Source organism: Fulmarus glacialis, unplaced genomic scaffold, assembly GCF_000690835.1.
Source record: "Fulmarus glacialis isolate BGI_N327 unplaced genomic scaffold, ASM69083v1 scaffold40111, whole genome shotgun sequence".
Lineage (NCBI taxonomy): Eukaryota > Metazoa > Chordata > Aves > Procellariiformes > Procellariidae > Fulmarus > Fulmarus glacialis.
The window spans coordinates 60,775-81,310 of NW_009191641.1; the positions used below are offsets into that span (position 1 = coordinate 60,775).

The window sequence follows — 20,536 nt, forward strand, 5'->3', positions numbered from 1 at the left end:
TTACTAGCTCATGGAGAATTCCCCTGTGACAAGCTGCAAAAGCAGTGAAATTTTTGTGGGTACTACCTGCAGGAAAGCTTATTCCCTCTCTTTTTGAAGGCCCAAAAGAAGAACATTTACACACTGAACCTAGACAATTTATTGTTGTCCTCATAGCACCACTGAGGTGATCAAAGATATAAACTGTTCTGCAGTGGAAATTCATTGCAGCAGTGGCTGGAGACACCATTGGGAAGATAATACGGTACAGATGCAGTGGGAGATTTATAAGCACAGGTTTCCTCTAGAAGGAAACCACATCAGTGCAACCACTGGCAAACCAAGCTCTAACCTGTCTGGACGGACTCCTCTCCCTACTGGTGGTATGTTAGACCATTTCAGGCTCCCTGCTGAGGGAAGCTATAGACAGATTGCACACCAGCTGCTGGTAGTCTGGGATTACCTCCTACACAGCCACATCATTACATCAGATGTGTTCCACTCCGCGGCTGTCTCATCAAACTTCATCAGAAAGAACCTGCAACACCACATCCTCCCAGAGTTAAAGAACTAAGTACAATTTTCTATTTGTAGCGTTTAACCAAAACTGCGCCCATGGCAGAAAGCCCAGGCCAGAAAGCTTAACCCTCTCCTACTGCACTCATAAATATGTCTTGATTTCCTCCTCTGCTCCTCCCGCCCCTCCCCCCCCGCCCCGAATCCCAAAGGTTTTCAAGGTGTTAGATGTGTATTGATTTCATAGAGCTCCCAGAATACATTATGTATGAGACTGACATGCTAAGGGCCTGGCAATTCTGCATTGTTTGATCTTCCGAAATCTCTCGCCTGTATGAATATGGAAAAGTTCCTCTTTGTTTGCTGTCCATTGATCCAGATGTTGGCCCTTCTCTGTGTGCATTTCTCTCTGATGATTTAATAATGAAAAAGACCAATAAATTGAGGAAAGGAAGGAAGCCCCTTTAAGGGGACCTATTGCCATGGAAACGTGCCATATGTTGTTGTTGTAGAGAATGGATAGATCAATAAGGGCTGCAGCTTCCAAGTCATCATGAATATGTTGTGGAATGTGAAGGACTAAAGCCTAAAGACATGCATAAGTTGTGACATTATGAAGTTCAGGCCCTGGCCCAGATCCCACATCTAGGATGATTCAAATTCAAATGTTTGGGCAGTCTGTTAGGAAGGTGGATCTGCACTAGGGAGTTCTGAATTGTCTCAAAAAGAAGCGATATTGGGCCAAGGGTTTGATTTGTACCCAAGTATACAAAGGAAAGGGACTATGTCTTATTTCGGAGTGCCCAGACTCCAATTTCTTGGAGACATACAGGTAGAGATTTCAAAGCCTACTACTCTGAATCTGATCGTTCACCCTTACTTGCCAGAGTATTAACAGCAACTCACACTTACAGGATTCAGTGCTCCAGGTACAGAGTTTACATCTATATAGATGATATAGATATATATATGTACGTCTATTAGTTCAGACTAAATGCTACTGCAAGAGTGGCAAAGGACATACGATACCAACTGATGTAACAGGTATCTTCCACCTACTTATCTTCTCAGTAAGTTACAAGGATGACAGGCTAGATTCTTAACTATTTTGGATTGACATGGCTCTCTTGACATAATATGAGTTTACATGAGATGAGGATGTCAGCCTCACCACTAGGAACCCAAATTTACTAAAATTAAACAATAAAATAGGGCCTAGAGATGACATGAGCCACATAACTAGGTAAGAATCACAGTTTAGAAAGTGGGGGACAGTGGAGGGGACACTGCTCTGCTTTCTGCTAGCTGTTGTTTTGCTTTGGATTGACAAATTTATGCTCTCATGCTCTGCAGTGGGCCACAAAGAGGTAACAAACACATGCAGAGATAGCTAAGTCACCTGCCAGTCTGAGAAAAAGACTTCCAGCCATCCGAGATGCTAAAAATGTTCCTCCTAGGTATTGCTATGCCACAGCTTCGTGTTGATTAGGAATCACAACTCCAGGCTCCCCAAATGGAAAGCGGGGTGAAACAGAAGGTCTCTTATTACAACATCTAGGCTCTCATAGAGAGAGTTTGGGGTACCCACTGTAACCTTTGAACAATGGACCACCAGGACAACCATCTCTGCAGCAGGTCACCAGTGGGCTTAAGCAACCTTAGAAACAGCTATGTATGTTGTTTAGCAGAGTAGCTGGCCATTTACATCCAGTTACTTTATGATAAAAGACCAAAAAACAGAGGAAGGGCTTCCTGTGCCAGAGGATGGATCAAACCTGAGCCTGATCCAGCTGTCATTCAGCTCCATGAAGCAATTTACTCAATGAGATACATCTCTGCTTGCAAGATAAGGCACACGTGTTCTCTCATATTCTCTCTTCAACTTTTAAAGTTATCAGGATTTATGTCCGAGAGACAGCATCTGCCAGACTTCAGCACCCATGCATGCTTATTCCTACCACTCTGCGTAAGCCCTGGTTATGCCAGATGGGGCAGGGAGAAAAAGTTTAACCTCTTTCCTGCTTAATAGCAGGATGGGAATCCAAAAAGCTGCCAGAAAGAGGTAATAGAAAGTAGGCTGGGGTTTTCCAATGGTCTGCTGGAATGATCATATTCGAAGATGTGTTACTCTAAAGGCTCAAAACCTGCTAAACCACATGCTCACTGAGGAGAGAGAAAGCCAGAGTGACAGAACATGTTCCAGGCATGTAGCTTTCATCCCTGACAAGGACACTTCACCATAGACTTAGTAGTTAACGTAGCACAGGGGAAAGAAGACCTGGAAGAGAGAGTTCACTCCCAACTTACACTCCCAAGTCAAATGCCTTCTTTAACAGGCATTGCTTCTGGGTTAAAAACACTTTGGCCAACAGGGATGCCAACTCTAGTGCAAATTTTCTGCCTACTCTGTGAACAGCAATATGGCTTCGAGTGTTAGAGGCTGAGGAAATGCCAAAGGAGCAATGTGTAAGAACCATGGATTGGGATGGATGGAGTATGTATTTTGTACTGTTTCCAAACTTTGGCTTCTACCTATCCGTATTACTCTGTAAGAATCAAAAGGAGAACACATCAAAACTTTCAGTCCTGGTTGGAAATGTTAATGCTGGCATCACTGTTTCAGTGGGGAAGGGAAGATGGGGTGGCGGGGAGTAAGACGTCTAAAATGATAACGAGGTAGTGACTATGTGTGTTTCAGTTTCAAAAGCAGAAAATATTTTTCCTCCCCAACTCTCCTGCTGCTAACATCAGACTTGTTTGCAATGAGTTATTTAGGCTGGATTGGAGCACAACGAATCCTCAAAAAGACTAATGCTGCTGGGATCTTGGGGCTATTCAGGTATCCAAGACCCCAGACAAGAGATGAATCACCTTCTAAAAATGCAGCAGTTAAGGAAAAAAAAAAGTCCAATTGCCTCTGATTATTTTAGGTCTCAGAAGAAACACACTGTGCTAAGGCTATGCTTATCTAAGGCATCCACGTGAATCCACTATCCCCTCCACACATCGGATGCTGAATTAATTACTGCATGTACTGAAACAGTATGTAGCTCACAAGAGATTTTTTCCTTTTGACCTTTATGCACTTTATGGCAGGTGGTCAAGTCTCACCATCAGCATCTGCCAGCTGGGGAAACTGAGGCACAGAGAGGCAGTTATTTCTTGAGTGCCCCACTCACATGGAGGTCCACAGCAGTAAGGAGAAGAGAGACCAGGAATCACAACATCCGCTCCAGTGTCTTAAGGGCACTCAACTCAGCTCACGACTTAGCACTTCAGCTCCACAGAGAGGCAGTTCCTTATCCAAGGAGCTCCAAAACCCTTTTCAGTTTCTGAGAAACTATTATTTGGTGTCCCCACAAACATTTCTGCATTGAACTGACTGAAATGAGGAAACCCAGCAGAAGATTAAGGGTAGCAGGAGACTTGGGGAAAAATGAGGAGGACGTGGTGAATGCTCTGAGATAGGAGAATGGAAAACTCAGGAACTGGACATTTAAAATACACGCTCCCCTAGAAATGATACAGTCAGACACACTCTTCACCCAAACAGGACACTTTGAATCACCAGTTATACAGAATATAAAAAATTCAGTGGCCAGGTTTGGGGCATGTAAGGCCTCTCCCCTCACGTCAGATTGGTAGGAGCCATTCTGGCTTTTCATCTTCCTGTGTGGCATGGAGCATGCTATATAACACTCCTGTACGGATGCAGGTGCTAGGGGATCTGGGCATTTTCACTTAACACATATCTGCCTTTTGCCAAGACTCAGGACGTTGCTGGATTTCTCCCGCTGTTTCCAGGACATGCTGCAAATTTCTGACTTTTGATCTTTTGTAGAAAGGGCACATCTTTGTTGTGTGGTGGGGATTCTCAGGGGATTCTCCTTTATCAAAGCTCTAATCCATGTTGCAGGGTCTCAGTGACCCGCACGGTCCTCTCCAGCTCTTTGTTCTGGTCAAGAAACCTTCTGGAGCCAGTTGTAACTGCAGCCCCTTCTTTCCTCACCATTCCAAATCCCCATTACAATCAATGGGAGTTTGCATAATACCTCACTTTAAAAAATATACAAAACAGGAAAACACTGGTTGCAAAACACAGCAGCTTGCTGTAACTCTACTATAATGTCCAGTGCTGCTCCTCTAATACAGACAGTATTTCTCTGCCAGAGACATCCAGACAAATAGTGATGGGCACTATTAAAAAATGCTTAGATAAATCTTTTCCAGTATGGGCTGAGCTTGATCTGCTCTATTTAAGTCAATGGAACACAGCCATTGAGCCCTGGGGGAGCAAGTGCCAGCCCTAAATCATTTCTTTGATTAATTGTTCTTGGGAAAGAAGAATTCATTAAGCATTCTGCTCAGCAATTAGAAATAAATATATTTTTAGAATGAACAACCTGCCAGAAACAAGTTGTTTCAGAAATACATTCAGATTGATGCAGCCCATTTTCCATCAATACATAACAAGGAGGCTCCAGCCTGCCAGTTTCCACCCTAAGCTAGAGGGACATTGCAGAAAAAGGTAGGACAGTCCTGTCACTGAGGAACTACTTGTGCTGTCTACGCAACTCAAGTTCAGATTCTGTGAGCATCTCTCTAGAAAATAATGTAGTTTCTCTGTATATTAGGTTTCCAGACATAAAATGGGAATAAATATCCTTGCTATTTCACAGAAATATTACAAAGCTATTTCTACAAACAGCTGGGACAGTGCAGATATGATACTCATGAAAACTCAATAAATAATGAAATCCCCCCCCCTCTATTTGCACTTCAGCATCAGGGCTCAGACATGCTACAAAGTGAAAGTGAAATAACAATCTCTTTAAAAATTTTTGGACATATGACCAATATAATTCCCACAGAATTCAGGTATAACTAAAACATGCAAGTAGTTTTTTTGACACAGTAAACAATTACCAAAAGGATAGTGGAACAGGTATCTATTCCAAGGCAGTGATATTTGAACACTTCCCTGCCTATTTAAGGTGCAGATTCCACTGACAAATGAGGTGTAAGTGTAGATTTTAAATCTACCTGATCCTGTTTTAAATTTTAAATCCCCTTACTTCGAGGCAGGAACTCGTCACAGAGCTCCTTCTATTTTCTTTTCCTGTTTTGGTGAGGACAAGGTCTATTCATGCCTGAAGCCCAGAGAAGCACATGCAACTGCAAGATGAGGAACGGCACTTTGCGGATGCCACAGCCCTCCTCCCCAATCCGGAAAGGTGTACTTCTGGTCGCGACTCTAGAAGAAGAAACTGCAAAAGAACCTAAGCATGCTCTGGATACTGAAAGTTACAGCCACAAAAGGCTATTCCAGATTTTTAAATTTTGTGTCTTAAAAGAAAAGACATGTCTTATCCTTTGCTTGTGGTGCCTAGAGGCAAGTCTGTTCCCTGCCCTGTTTTGGGTACATAGAGTGGCAGCAACGTCTCAATGAATTCCAGCTTTTCCAAGAAGCAACACAAGAACGCACTCTCAAAGGCCCTCTTCTCTAAAACATGAAATATACTTGTGGTTTTTTACTTCTACACATACAGGACCCAATTTCAAGGCCACTGTAGCAGGCACTGACTCAACCTTTGATTTCAGGAGGAGTAGGGATGCACTAGCATATTATGAAAATTAACTGGGAACTTGTGCACTTCAATAGTGCTTGATTACATGATTTCTATGTTTTTCTTCTTTTTAGTTAATCTAGTCCTTCTGTTTAAGTAAGCTTAGTAGTAAGGCAAAAGCTAGGGTTTTCCTCTGTGTTGTTTCAAATTCATCCCACCAGAAATATATGTGATATGACTCAGCCCAACTGGCTGGCACTCAATAGATCACAGGAAGGCTGAGAAAGAGAAGTATAAAGATAGTTCAGTGATGAGGATACCTGGAAGAAAGCTCTGCAAGTCACTTGAGCCAACATCATCAGCACTCCCTAGTTTCAGTGGGGAACAGCAGAAGGTCTTTCACTGGAGTCCAGGAAAAGCAGATAGCAGATTAACTCTGCGCTCAAGTATATCCAAAAACATTTTAGCTCATTAGATATTCAGATCATAAACTAGGAACCTCCTTTATGAAAGACATCATTGAATCAGAAATAGCTATTTTGTGGGCGAAGAGCAGAAAAGTCAGTGCTCTAAAATACTTCCACTGTAGCAACAGAGAGCTAGCCTCACTAAATCCTGCTTTAAAGATCCATTCCACAAACATCAAAATGTGAATGTCATCTGGTTTCTCTCACTGTAGTGCAATATTAGCAGGTCTCAGATAGTGATAGACATAGTGCCCATATGTGCCTCAGAGGTACGTATACAGGAGAGACAGGCCAGAAGTAGCTCCAGGGAGTAAAACTGATTCCCAATGTCACCCCCACTAGCTGCAACGGATTCTCACCAAGGAATTTGGCTCCATACGTCTACTGATAAAAACTAATTTCAAAGAAATTATGATCTGTCTTTCTGCATCCACAAGAACCCCAGTGTGTGGAGAAGTAATTTTACCCAGCACTGTAGCAAGGCTAATGCTCAGGTGAATGCAGCAGTTATGCAGTACACAACAGAACAACATACAACTACTGCTTCAGGGCAGGGTATGAATAAAGCTGAAGCACACCATTTAAACTGTACTAAAATTACTCACAGTGTTATCTGGCTGCATATAAAGGCTAGTAGTCTGCTCTGTCAACAGGCGTGGATTTTGAACGATCAGGGCAGTTTATATTACTACAAAACTACTTTATTTGGAGTATCTTCCCTTCCGCTTTCTGAGCTAACCAGGATCATATATATTTTTCCTCTGAAAAACAGTTGTCAAAGAGCTTGTGAAGAAATCTCATCCCTCCTCTTGTGACCCGCTGTACGAAAGCTATGCTCCACCTTGAACTATTACAACTGGAGGTATAGCCAACCATATGTCTTTTTCCCTAGCTGGACTACAGATCTTAGTATCCAAGTTTGGGGCAGGCACAAGTTTCCACTTACCTGTCCTTACTTGAAAGAGGTGCTAAAGGATGCGTACAGAAAGCAAGGCTTAAAGCTTATTTGTGGGCCAAGCTGAGTAAATGTGAATGACTAACGTCAAGGCATCTTGTTCAGCTCTTTCACAGCTTGTCCCTGTACATCTTATCTAAGAAGACTGGAAAGAAATGCTGATGGCCTGCCATTACTGAGAAAATGTGTGTGTGACGATTACACTAGAGGAGGTGTTTAAGAACAGCTCAGCCATGTGAAAATAATACACTATAATAGCTGCCAAGTCCCAGAGGGGTTACATCTCCTGACTCCCTAAGTCATGCATGGCTTTTATGCATTAGTGTCTCCAACAGTTATGCTCATGGATAGGCATTGTCTTTCATCTCTGTGGACAAGCCAACACCTCTGTTATTTCCTATGCACCATGGGGTGCTCTGCCCTGCAAAGAGGGTTGTACTGATTGGGGGACTGAGCTGTTGAGAAATGTCACTGCTTTTTTTTTTCCTGCTTTTAAATTTCGGCTATGGGAAACAGAGGATTGGAAAGACATCTGAGGTGTTTTAGGGTGGGAGGAAGAGAAAAAAAGAGGTGGTGGTGGTCTGGACGTGGGAATCACCATCCTCTGGTACCAGGGAGAGTGATTTTTGTACAGATGTTTGACACGCTCAGCTCTGTTTTACGCTTCTCACATCCACATCACTCATGAGTTATTGTATTATTAGATTCCCCCCCGATGTTATGTATTAATTTCCAAAGCAGACTCATTCACACACACATAACACATCCACCCACATGCAGTAATGCTTAGACAGACACAAAGCCATCCAGCAGCCAATTATTTGGGGTGGGAACAGCTTGCATTAGCTCATGATGAAGCTTAGCCTCAATTCTACTGAGCTAGAGAGGCTGGGAGCTGTGCACTGCTCTCCTGACTGACTGCAGATCTCAGAGCAGGGCAGATGATGTCAAGGCAAATCTTTTTTTTGACTGCAGTGCAGATTTTCCTCTGTGAATTTGCTTGCAGATGAGGCTTCCAGATCCCCTATTCAAAAGCAGGAGCCCTAGGCCATACCCACATCTGCCACCATTAGCCTAAATTCTTGTTTGTCCTGCAAAAGGAGCACACAACCAGCAGAGCTGCCCTTGTTTGGAAGTCCATGCTTTGGTCCAACTTCCGATCAATGTATGTAGACAACAAGAAGCCAGAGGATTCACCCCATTTGGGTGATGGATCAGGAGTAGATGAAAGAGGAGTGCCTGTGGTGCAGAGAGACAGCACAGGAGCCCAGGAATACACCAAGAGAAGCTCCGAGCAACGTAACTTTACGTGGTGTTTTGCAAAACTAAGGACCAGAAACTTTCCAAAAGCAGTCAGGGTTGAGCCAACAGTCATTGCCAAATCTGGAGTTTGATTTAAGTACGCCTTTGATGCAGGCATTTGTTCCACTTCCCAACTGTGGAACAAGCCTAGCTGCTCTCTAACCGTAGCATAACCGTAGCTGCTCTCTTAACCGTGGCTGGCCTGAAGCACACTGTGTTTGCACTAAAAGCCAAGGGTCACAAGCAGATTATCTGAAACATTCAACAGTCAGCGAGCTTCGAGGATGTTTTCTAAAGCTGCCACACCACCAAAAAGGGCAGACATCTTGCCAGCTCCTGCGCCAGACCTTTTATTCAGGAGTGTTTACTAAAGTCAAGAAGTCGCATATTCCCAACGAAAAGGGTAGCACACCTGCAGTACACATGACCGGTGAGGAAAAGATGGAACATTTTCTTTCTAGAGCATCTCCAAACCCCATGCAGGGGCTGCACAGTTCTCATTTACAGACACAGAAGGTAAAATTCATCTTGTCTCCCTCCCCGTGCAGGCTTTTTTCCTATCTTTTTCCAGCCTAGGTCTAAATGTGCCACACAACATAGCACCGCACATGGAACTGTGCAAGTGTTGGTAACCAGCTTCTTTATTAAGACAAAGGAACCAATTATTCAGAAATCACCTAACAGTCCATGGATCTACTCATTTTTCTGGGCCTAACAAAAGATGGACAAGAAATGTAACCAAATCTACAGCAGTACACAGAAAAGGATAATCATGAAGAAATTCTCATGAAATTGCCTTGTAGATATTAACCACACCCTTGCTGACATCTACTCTGGAATCTTCTGTGACGTCAAAATACTGTAGAGTTCTACAGTATTTTCCATGGCCCCTGGCAGTATCATCACCCCTTTTTTCAAAGTTGGAGAAATCAAGGCAGAGAGTATTCTGTTCAGGATGGGTCATAAGGTCAAAACCAGATGCCTGACCTGCCTTCCAGTTTGTCCTCCTATCTGTTATACATTGCTTATGATTCAAAGTGTATCTACAGCTTAATGAGCATGGGAAAATGATATAAGTGGTTTGTACAGGCATCAAGGAGAACAGAGACCATGATCTGTGGTTTAGACTGGTCCTTTCTCCTGCCCTCCCCACAATTCACAGAAAACCAGGGATGGAAAAAAATATTCCTCTTGTTATTAACAGAAGTATAACTTGTGCACGCATTAGTGATTTAAAGCAAAGGGGAAAAGATCAAGCATCAAGAATTTGTGCTTAATGAAAGTGGGTTTGCTGTTGTTAAAAAAGCTGCATAGAGTCAGTCATCATTATCATTTCTGTTATCATTTTGACTGTGGGGAGAGCTAGTCCAAACCCTGACACTGCCAGGAAACGTCACCTTTGCACTGCTTCACTATGCCTAATGCAACTTCTGCTTCTCTGCAGAGAGCCAAGATGTCACCGCGCTTGCTCAGCCCACACCCCTGTGCTCTGCACCACCCCTCCAACCCAGTCACAAAGGTGGACAGAGGTGAGAGAACACGCAGAGCAGGGCTGGATAATTAGGGGCCTCTACTTCCTCCCATCCCCCCGAGACACAGACACACGCACGCGCACACACAACTCCTTTGCAGATGAGACATTGCACTGGGTAACAATGATGTTAACGCTGTGATGAGTTAGCACCTTGCCCTGAAATCACGTGCGAAGCAACGGCTGGGAGGAAGGGACTTATTAAAGTGGAGTCCCCGCGTCTTCGGAATGCAGCTGTTATCTCCCTCACAAGCTTCGGAGTGCTGATAACTTTGCAAGACATTTCTTTCCCACACTCAGGCAAATCCAAATGCACTTCGCTAGGTTTTCCATCCCCCAAACACGCAGGGGGTAGAACTGAGCATCAGACTGTAACAGTGCTCAGCAGCTCTCACCAGGAAAACTGAATCCCATCAGAGTTCCTCTGCGTACAGAATCATTGGTGCTGTGTACAGGGGTGAGGAGTTACTCAGTGTACAACTACTGATTTCCTGGCAGTCACAAGAACCCTGAGCACAGCTGTGAAAAGAAAAAAAAAGGAGTTATAGCTCCTACACTAGAGTCAGCTGGCAACCTGCGGCACCTCTCCTGCCTCTAAGCTCTTTAACAATAGATGCATAAACACAGACAACCTCTCCATCCAAAGAGGCAGAGATTTAAATCCTTAATTAGCACATTTGGACGAGTCACCACAAATGAGATTAGCTTTTGCACATCGCTGGGGAAGCAGTTGTGCCCCTATAATGTCGAAGTGGTGGGCCCTCTAGCTGACCTTGGAATTCCCCTTTGGATGCTCATGTGCTTTGCTCCCACTGGCACTGTCTTCCCCTGCTGCAGGCAGCGTCCCTTCAGGAGTTAACAGCCTGGTTTTACTATAGTCTGGTGCTAATACTAGGCACGGGGTGACCATGTTTGATGTCAGCCACTGTAAATATACAGCATGGAACGAATAATTTCAATTTGTAAAGAGACTTCCCAGGTAGAAAAACATTCAACACGGAAAAGGGACAGAAAAAGGTCTCTATAATAGCACCTTGTTAGCCCAGCACACATCTGCCCTTTCTTCCGTGTTTCTGGAGTCCTAACTGCTTTGTCTGCTGACAAAACCCTGGTTTTAGTGCTGTCAGCACTGCAGAGCTGTAGTGCTGCACAGAGCCAAGCTGCGTTCTCATCTGCCTTGTGCAAAAAAATTGCCCATTTAAGCAAGGATACCCAAGCAGTTCTTACTGCTTGTCATATATAAAGCAGCTTTGATTTGGAGACCCCAGGATGAACTTGCAGTGCCGCTTGGTCAAGAAACCTTTTATGCTGAAAAGTGACTGTTTTACAACTGTCTCACTAAGAAACGCTCAGATAATGTGGGAATGAGCACTGTATTACTGCTAGAGGAAGAGGTTATCTAAACATTTCAGAACATAACTTAAATCAACTCTATTCACCATAATAACTCTGACTCTTCTGCAACACAGAGTAAGTAAATCTCATGAAGTTATAGATCACAGGACACCAAAAAAGTAATCATGTCACCAGCCAGGTGCCTGATGTGAAAGATGGCTGTGGATACTACACCTGCATCAGCAGTCACAACGCATGTGGGACACTGAGAGCCAATAAAGGAGGAGAAGAGGACGTAGGTCTCTCCACATGGAAATAAACCCATGATTTGTTACAAACCAGGGAAGGGATATAACAGCATTTGTCAGAGTTGGTGATTCTCTTAATTCTTCCTCTTGGCCTTGAGTTCTGGAAATAGCCTCACCCCTCCGCACAGAGGAACAACCTGGACCTTGTTCAGCCATAGACCTCGTGGCATAAACATTTAGAGGTGTTCTAATAATCTTGTGCTCTCACTAGCCACTTCCCTGCGGACTGGGCTTTCCCTTACACTCATCAGTGGAAATGGGTTTTTTTGAAGTTCTCAAAGACAGAAAAGGAGTTGGCACCTTTCTTTTTGAGTGACATTCACCTGTAGATAAATTGATTTAATAGCTTGTTAGAGTGCCAATTAGAACCAACAATAACTCAATTGACCTATAACTGCCTTGGCACGAACACAGCTTTCAAAAATAAGAGAAAGGAAGAAATCTATGCTCTGGCAGAGATAAGAGCTCAGATAGCTGGTTTCAGGAGCAAACTGAGGGATTCATGGGGTTGCTAATGAGATGCTCATAACACATCAAAAACAAAGACAAATTTCAATGGTTTCAAGCCAAAATGAACATTATGTTATCTCCAGACAAAGATCACTCTTTTATCTGTATAATAAATGGATTTCAGTGCAGCAGCAGTGACTCTACAGCAGAAAAAACTCAGTGCAACAGAAAGCACTTAGCATAGTTACCTAACCAGAATAACACTGTATTGAAAACTTAAGTTTACCTGCTTATAATAGTACTGAAAAGTCCTACACTGATTCTGTATGTGCTTACCAATAAACACCTTTAGAAAACACATTTTTCCCTCAAATAAAATCTGTTTCACACTAATGCAGTGGAGATTGTGCTTCTATAGAAATTCATCATTTTAAATGCTTAGCTCCAACAATTGAGATATTTCAAGTTTAAAAAATAAAAAATGGATAGAGTTTGTCTAAACATTGCTGGGCTGGTAGTGTCCAAGGATTGGAAAGAGGGATAATGTGGAAGGGTTTTAAATTACTAGGCAAAATGATCCTTTCTTAAATCAGGAAGGAAAGCAGGGACTGAGAAACTGAGATTGTTTGAAAAGTCGGAGGGACGATAGCAACTAAGAATACACAGAAGGAGAGGAAACTAATCTGGGAAGACCCACCCAGGAATAAACCTGAAGGATAAGGATGGAGACCGGCAGGGGAGGGAACTGGACTGAGTAAGGTGCCAAGCGCAACGTACTGCAACTGGAACACTGGGGCGGGGGGCGGGGGCAGGGAAGAGGCATTACTGAAAACTACGGTGAGGTGGAAAACAGTGATCAGATGATAAGCTGGATATTGGGACCTAGGACTGGCTGGACACAGAAACCTGCCACAAGAAGCTTAGAGAATGGAGATGGGACCGGTGGGATAAGAAACACAAAGTTGAAGTGAGGGATGGGGAAAACAACAGGTTGGAAAAAGTGGGGCAGAAGGCGTCATGCCTAGATACCGGGGAGGAAACAAGGAGAGAGTTTGTAATAAGCAGAGTACATTTCCCTTCGAAGCCTGGAGAGTAGCCCAAGAATCTGGTGCATCATTGTTCTTTTGCTGTAACTACCTGCTACGGCCATTGCTTAATTCAGAGGGCAGTGCAGCATATCCTCGAAAAGATCCATACCTGCTAATGAATCCAGAGTTATTATTATGATAAAGATGGGGATTGATTTGTTTTTTTAAAACCTTAACAACTGTACAAACCAAACAACTGTATTAAAAATTAGACTGTAAAGTCAAAAGCTTAGGTTATGAAATAGCAGGACAGAGGTTAGCTGTACGTATGTATTATGTTACAGTCATTACATGATTCAGAACAGCTCTTCCCATAGAATTCATGCTTCATTCAAGATGAGAGGAAGGGCTTGAGACAGATGTGTGGAAAAAAGAGATTTTCTATAGAAGCTCATTTCTTGCACAATCTGGAAGGTTTGCAATAAAAGAGATAAGGAACTTCGCATGAGATGTGATGGCTAGAGCAGATGAGCAGTGCCCTGGAGATTCCGTCTCCGCCAAGAAGTTCCTGCAGAGGTGTTAGGCAAATCGCTCAATCCAAAACTGTAATTAGAATAATATTCTTAGGTGATGATTAAAGAGAATGCTATGTCATTGTTTACAGCTATGATTTTTTTTTTTTGCTATAACAACAGATAAACTAACAAACATCAGAGGCTTGGGAAGAGGGTGGGTGGGATCAGCATGCCTATTTCTCAGTCTGGCTGCTCACCAAGCAAGCCTGAGAAATGGTCCGAATCAGAATGTCCCAGTCCTCTTAAAGCACCCATTACTCTTAAAACAGGTAGTCATTACCTCCGTGCCCTTATCTTCTGGGTTACAGTGATGTCTGATTCCTTACTAAGCACCCACAGAGGCAGAGCTCTGAACGAAAGGTATGCTGGGTAATGCTACGTACTCTGCAAAACAGGTCCTCAAATTGACTACACCAAGTTAATGAACGTTTTTGACCTTAATCTCTATGAGCCTCTGCCACCTCGCTATAAACTGGGGATGTTAGTACCAGTTTCCTAGCAAAGGTGTCAGGAAGCGAAATGAACATTTATTGCTATTACAGTTGACTATTTTATAAGTGCCAAAGAAGAAAAAAGGCCATGTAACCTGTTTTTTCAGAACAGGATCTGAATAAGATGAAATAAATATGGTATGCTATCTTACAAGGAGAGATGGAGAAAGTGTTAAATAGTTTTTCACAAAGGAACCACCCCTGTGTGCACTGAATGAGGCATGGGCTACTGTGGAAGAGATAATGTGTTCATCTATTGGCAGAGATTTGTACGAAGGGCCTGAATTAAGTTTGTGCAAGAAATCTTTATCATGGCACTTCCTTAAATCTCAATGCTTGCTTTAGTATTTATTTATACTCTTCCACCTCATTTTCTGCACATGAACTTATGTGAAAATAGTGTAATATTATATGATTATAGTCTCAAACATATTATGGTGATATATAAGGTGTTTCATTTACTGAGGCCTTCCTGTTCTCAAACTCTGCCTTTTGTAGCATTTGAACATGTCTCATACAAAAAACCGTATCCCCACATTGATTGTCTAGCATGGGATTTTTTATCCTCCACCTCATGACATGTGAACTAGGGCATGAAGCATGTGATGACTTGCCTATGGACATGGGAAGTATGGCTGCACTAGTTTGGTCCCCACAGTTCATGGTCACAAAACTGTGTTTCTTCTCCTGCAGCCTGATTCACAGTCCACTGAAGACAACAGAAGTCTAATCCATGCTGTCCAGCGGGATTTGGATTATCCCTCATATTATTCCAGTTTGGATCCCCTCATTCTGCCCCAGCAAAACTACCCTGGGAATTGGCAGGAAAGTTGTCTGCAGTAAACACAGCAAGATCTGACTTCAGGAAAGCATCTCCCCTTCCTCAGCTAGCAGTGTCCCCACATTATTTTGAGGCAACTGCCATCAGCATGAACAAGAAAAGAAGATAGCCAAGTCTATGAGCTGCCTACCAATAAACCTCTGCCTGATTTGCACGTTGTGTTTGTTTCTAATGACAGGCACAGGTACTGCTACTAATGCAGACCTTTCCCTCTAAGCAGAGGTTTCACTGAATCAGAATTTCAATTTGCTGTACATAAGGCTCACACAATGGGTAGCTTTCATTTTACTTTGCTATGAGCAGTGGGCAAGTCACAAGATCAGAGTTTGCCATTGTGGGCAGCTTCTGAATGATAGGCATGAAGCGAGGCCGGCACAAGAAGCAGCATTCTGGGCAGCTGGTAAAGAAAAGGGCATTGTTGTCTGAGAGCAGGGAGAGCAACACCCACCTAAGTGAACTGCCAAAGTCAGTGAGCAGTGCTGTATGCTTCACAAATTGTTTTCCCTTCTAACAAAATACTGAAAAGCTTATGAATGAAAACAGTCTCCACAGACAGAGCAGCACTCTGTGAGGCACTTTGGAAATCAGTTCTACTCAGGAGAGTGGAAAAGGTAAACACACATCCTTCCCATTTTTGCTCAATCCCACCAGTGCTATTGGGTTCAGTATTTAGTACTATAATTAGTAAATCCCACTGATTCCCCATGAGAAGGCAGTCTGAATGACACTGCATAGAGGTCTGGAGCAGCATGAAGGGGAGCAAATGATTTTGTTCTTCAGGAATTCCCCTACCTTATACATCGCACTTGAGCATCTATTTTTTTTGGTGCCACAGAAATCTCCCCAGGTTCCCAAGCAGAGAGGAGGCTCTGGCAGAGGAAGCAAATGAAAAAAAAGGATCTGTTTGCAGATACGTATTGCAAGTAAGGGAGAACAGTGGAAAGCAAAATTCCAAAATATGAAGTTGGGACTGTTACTGAGTGGAGTATTTTCCATTGTTTTCAAGGAGGCAGCAGCTTCTCTTTTCTGTGAAGAAGTTAATGGATTACTGGGCAATGAATAATGTGCAGTTCTATTTACATCCACTGTTTGGACTATTCTGGTCCTTCAGATAGTGTATCTGTTCTCAGGCCTTTCTAAAAGCAGCATGCTACACTTTTTTGCAAGCAATTCTGGATAGTAGCTACAACCAATATGCTTCACTCAGCTACAAACTAGCTAGATCATTGTTTGTCGGGAATTTTTTTATGAAACCAATTGTACTGGATCAATGCTCCCTCTAAGCAATAAATTCTATCTACTCAGCGAAAAAGCTTTCAAAATTGCAAATAAATCTTGTTCTAGGAAATACAGTTTGGCTCTGCACCGATGTGTGATCAACCACAGATGCAAATAAACTCAAGCCGCTAGCATATACATCTGCATCTCATAGTAGGAGCTAGTATTCTTATTTTCATTAGAAATTGCTAAGACACTAAGACACCTTTTAAGTGCTTCTAGAACTAGTCCACTGCATTAGTAATGAGTACTCAGGGGCACTGAGTTTGGTTTTTATAAAGGTCATTTGGTGTCTTTTCCCCTCACAACGGACTAAAAGCAGAAATCAACAGAGCCTTAATCTATATTAATTTGCTTTACTCTTGGAGGGTCATAGATTTGTCGCTAGAATTAGCCATATTAGATGCGAAAATGACAGTTTAATGAGACTATGATGAAAGCCTCTGTTCTATTCTAAAACAGGAACTCCTCTCACATTGTGCGAAGGAGAAGCAACTCCATGAAGTCAGAGGAAATACACCAATGTCATTTCACAGCAGAATCAAGCTCCAGTAAATAGGGCTGGTGTGTTCCATTCAAGAGTTCACATCTCGAGCTGTACGGAGACAGGAGTCATGAGGTCTGGAGCTCTACCAAAATGCCTGGAGATGCACCTCACTCTCAGAGGTGAAACTGGCTTCTCCAAAAAAACAGGAAACAAGATCTGGGTCTAAATATTTAAATATTAACTTGAAAGTTGTACACCAAACGCTACTGCACAGCTTTGGTGACAGCAAAGTGCAGGATAATGGAGACTCATGCCTCTTACAAGATCCTAATGCTCCAGAATCTGCACCCGTCTATAACAAGGAGCAATCACGCATTGCACTGTGTAATTTGCAAAGCAGAAAATAGAGTCCTCTGGGTCAAGGATATAGCTCTTGCAAATATTTTGATAATATCTGCTCTTTGGTGCAATCTGCTGCATTTCAGAGGTCAAAAAATGTTCTTCATATTCATGTGAGTTGTTTCCAAGAGAGATGCTTTAGTAGCATTCAGAGAAGGAGGGAATACAAAACCCTAACATAATCCGGGAAAGCTCCCACTCTTCTCGTTCAAGGCAGTCATCATTCATAGGTCATTTTTCATGGAAGCCCATGCATTTTCTCTAAGTGGCAGTCATATTCCAACAGATATGCTGCAAGTGACCTAGAAACTGAGGTGAACAAAGTTCCCCAGAAAATATACATACTGACCATACAGTAGTGCATGCAACTCCTTCTGGCCTCTTGAGATGTCTCTGTACAATCAATACTACTGCCCCATCTGATGTTGATATACAACAGTAGGGAGAAAGCACGTATTTGTGTGCTAGGCTTCTAGCATCAATTTAGAAGAAACACAAAGTGGCTAGTATCAGCCTACGTGGAATCTGACCCCAAGCAGAGTGTGTCTTGCACCAGGGTACAGATATCCAACTCACTGTGCTTTCTGTGCACAAATGCAAAGCTATGTCAGGGGAGGATTTTATTATTAATACTAACAAGTCATACATGCATTCGTATATATCTGCATACATATGAACATCTGAGTGTTAGCAGACTCAGTATGATCATCTGGCTTGGGGGAGTCTAGCTTGAGTGCATATTTTATTTCTTTGTGTAAGGCTAGGAGTGGCCCTATAGCCAAGTACCTCAGAAATAAAAACTTACCCCACAATTTATTGTGCTGTTTTAAGGAATAAGCACTGGTTCGCTAGGAATCTTGAAAAAAAAACCTCTTAGGACCATCTCACCTTGGGCAAGGTGGTTACCTCAGCTACTGCTACAATCCTTTCACTGAAGTTTGCCAGTCTGGTTCTATGCTGAAAATGTAGTCATAAAGATGGAAGGGAATAAATCCACTACACAGATACGTAAAAGATACGCAAACTGAACGCTACTTTTGCCTAAATCCAAATACAATCCAGAGACTAAATCCAAAATTCCTTGAGGGTGCGACACACAGAGAACACCTTGCTAGAATAACCTAAGAAAGCACAGCAGTTAGTTTTTAACTCCAGACTTGTGGCAGATGATACAAAGATCTATAGCCGAGAGTATAAAATTGGTTTTGTTCTTTTTAAAGCTAATCACTCTCACATTTCACTGCGTTTGTGAGGTATTACTTGATCAGTCACAACTGGGAGGCAATTTTATACTCTTTCCAATCTGTGTTTGAATAAGATTGTACTTGCAAGGACTATGTATCATGATGTAGCTACTGGAAATCCTCATATGCTCGATCAGCTGTGCGCTTGGGACACTTGAATGCACTGAATTTAAATGACAGCGCAGTCTTCCAATTCACGTAGCCTTCTAATAACATTTGTTAATCCAAGCAAATATCAAGGAATCTGTTCAGTGCCAGTGCTGAATCTTCCAGTGGACTGCTTGCTAAATCCCTAAAAGGTAGTGTCAAATGGTTTCTGTCATTTCTGTCTTTGGGCACCCAAATCCACCCTGGAACTCCTTCCTGCAATTATCTTGCTAACTGCATTTTAGGGAATAATGCAAGGTTTCTTGAAGAGTCCAAGAATTCAATAAAATCATGTCGTTTGATAGGTATGTGTTTGAATAATGTTCTTCTACTGCATGCTTTTAAATGTGAGACAAATGTGGTTGTAATTAAAGTTGAAGCAATAAACCTTAGCCATTGATTGCACTAAGTAATTAATTATTGATTGCAGTACTTTACATACATATTGCAGAGGACAATTCACCTGTGCAGTAGATAATACTTTACTCAGAAATAACCCAAACACAACCCGTTTGCTACACAGAACTATACAAAAATTGGCTCTAGGGTTTACAAGTTAATTTCTTTATTCATGTTCATGGAAATGTTGCTGTCTGAGTTGAAAGAAAGCCATTACTTTCAAAAAGACAATGTTAACTATTCCCTATCCAAATTAATTTTGCAAGTAGGGATTTAGAGATGCAAAAGAGAAAATCTTTCTCTATAAGACTCTGAAGGTGTTAAGTTTCTTCTTAATAAATGCTGCTATCCCCTGCACATACCAGTTCCTAACAAGCGATGCTGCAGTAAGAAGCTGTACAGAAGAGCAACAGTAGCAACATCCTTCCCTAACTCTTGGGGAAGCAGAAGGGAGAGGACTTTGAGGTACAGAAATGGGAATTGAAACATTAATCAGGCAGACCATACGTTCTGAACTGGAGATGTAGGACTAGTTAAGCAGCAGACACCACACTTTTAGTCTAGAGTTGTGCATCAGGTGGGAACATGTTTCCCCATTTACGCTAAACTTATGGAGAGGCTTTCCCTTATAAAAAGCCAAAGTGAAAGACATTTGTTGGCTTAAAAACACAATTTAAAATTAGTAATAGTGTGAGGACACTAAAATTAAGCTTAAATATAAACGAAACCTGCAGATTGTTTGACTGGAGCAGATCTTGGATGTGTCCTCCAGCTCCTCTGACTAGGGAATTAACAAGGAAAAGTTGTGTCTGGGTGTGTGCTCTGTGCGGAAAGGTCTCAGCATGGTAGGGGAAGGGGCAGGCCAGCTAGTTTTGAGTGGGCCAGGAGGGGGGGATTGTACCTGAAGTCGCTGTAGGGATGGATGATCCAGAACCCGGCAGACTTAACCCTTTCCTGCTCCCTCTCCACGGCCTTCTGGCTGCCAAACATCCTCAAGGAGAATTTGTTGACGCCCGGCTGGAGCATGGCCCCGAACTGCCTCTGCATGAAACCAGCTTGGCCCAGCCTCTGCTCCTCATCTGGGGTGATCTGGTCGCACCCTCCACCTCCTTCCACTTTGATGGAGGTAGAGGAGCAAGCCCGGGGGGGCTGCTGCTGGGGCTCCGGGGGGGATGCTGGTGGTGGGGGCGCTGGCAGTCCCTGCTCCAGCTCCCCACTGCTGGGGGGGCTCTTGTCT

At 42.8% G+C, this 20,536-nt stretch overlaps 1 protein-coding gene across 1 annotated transcript in view; it reads right to left on the bottom strand.

The window, feature by feature from the left end:
- Positions 1–20,536, bottom strand: part of LOC104083328 (potassium/sodium hyperpolarization-activated cyclic nucleotide-gated channel 4-like) — a gene marked incomplete at its 3' end in the record, with an annotated part of 71,816 nt that overhangs the window by 50,057 nt on the left and 1,223 nt on the right. The window contains exon 3 of the mRNA XM_009586774.1: positions 20,201–20,534. Within this exon, the coding sequence (XP_009585069.1) occupies positions 20,201–20,534 (334 nt within the window). The remainder of the gene's footprint in view (positions 1–20,200; positions 20,535–20,536) is intronic.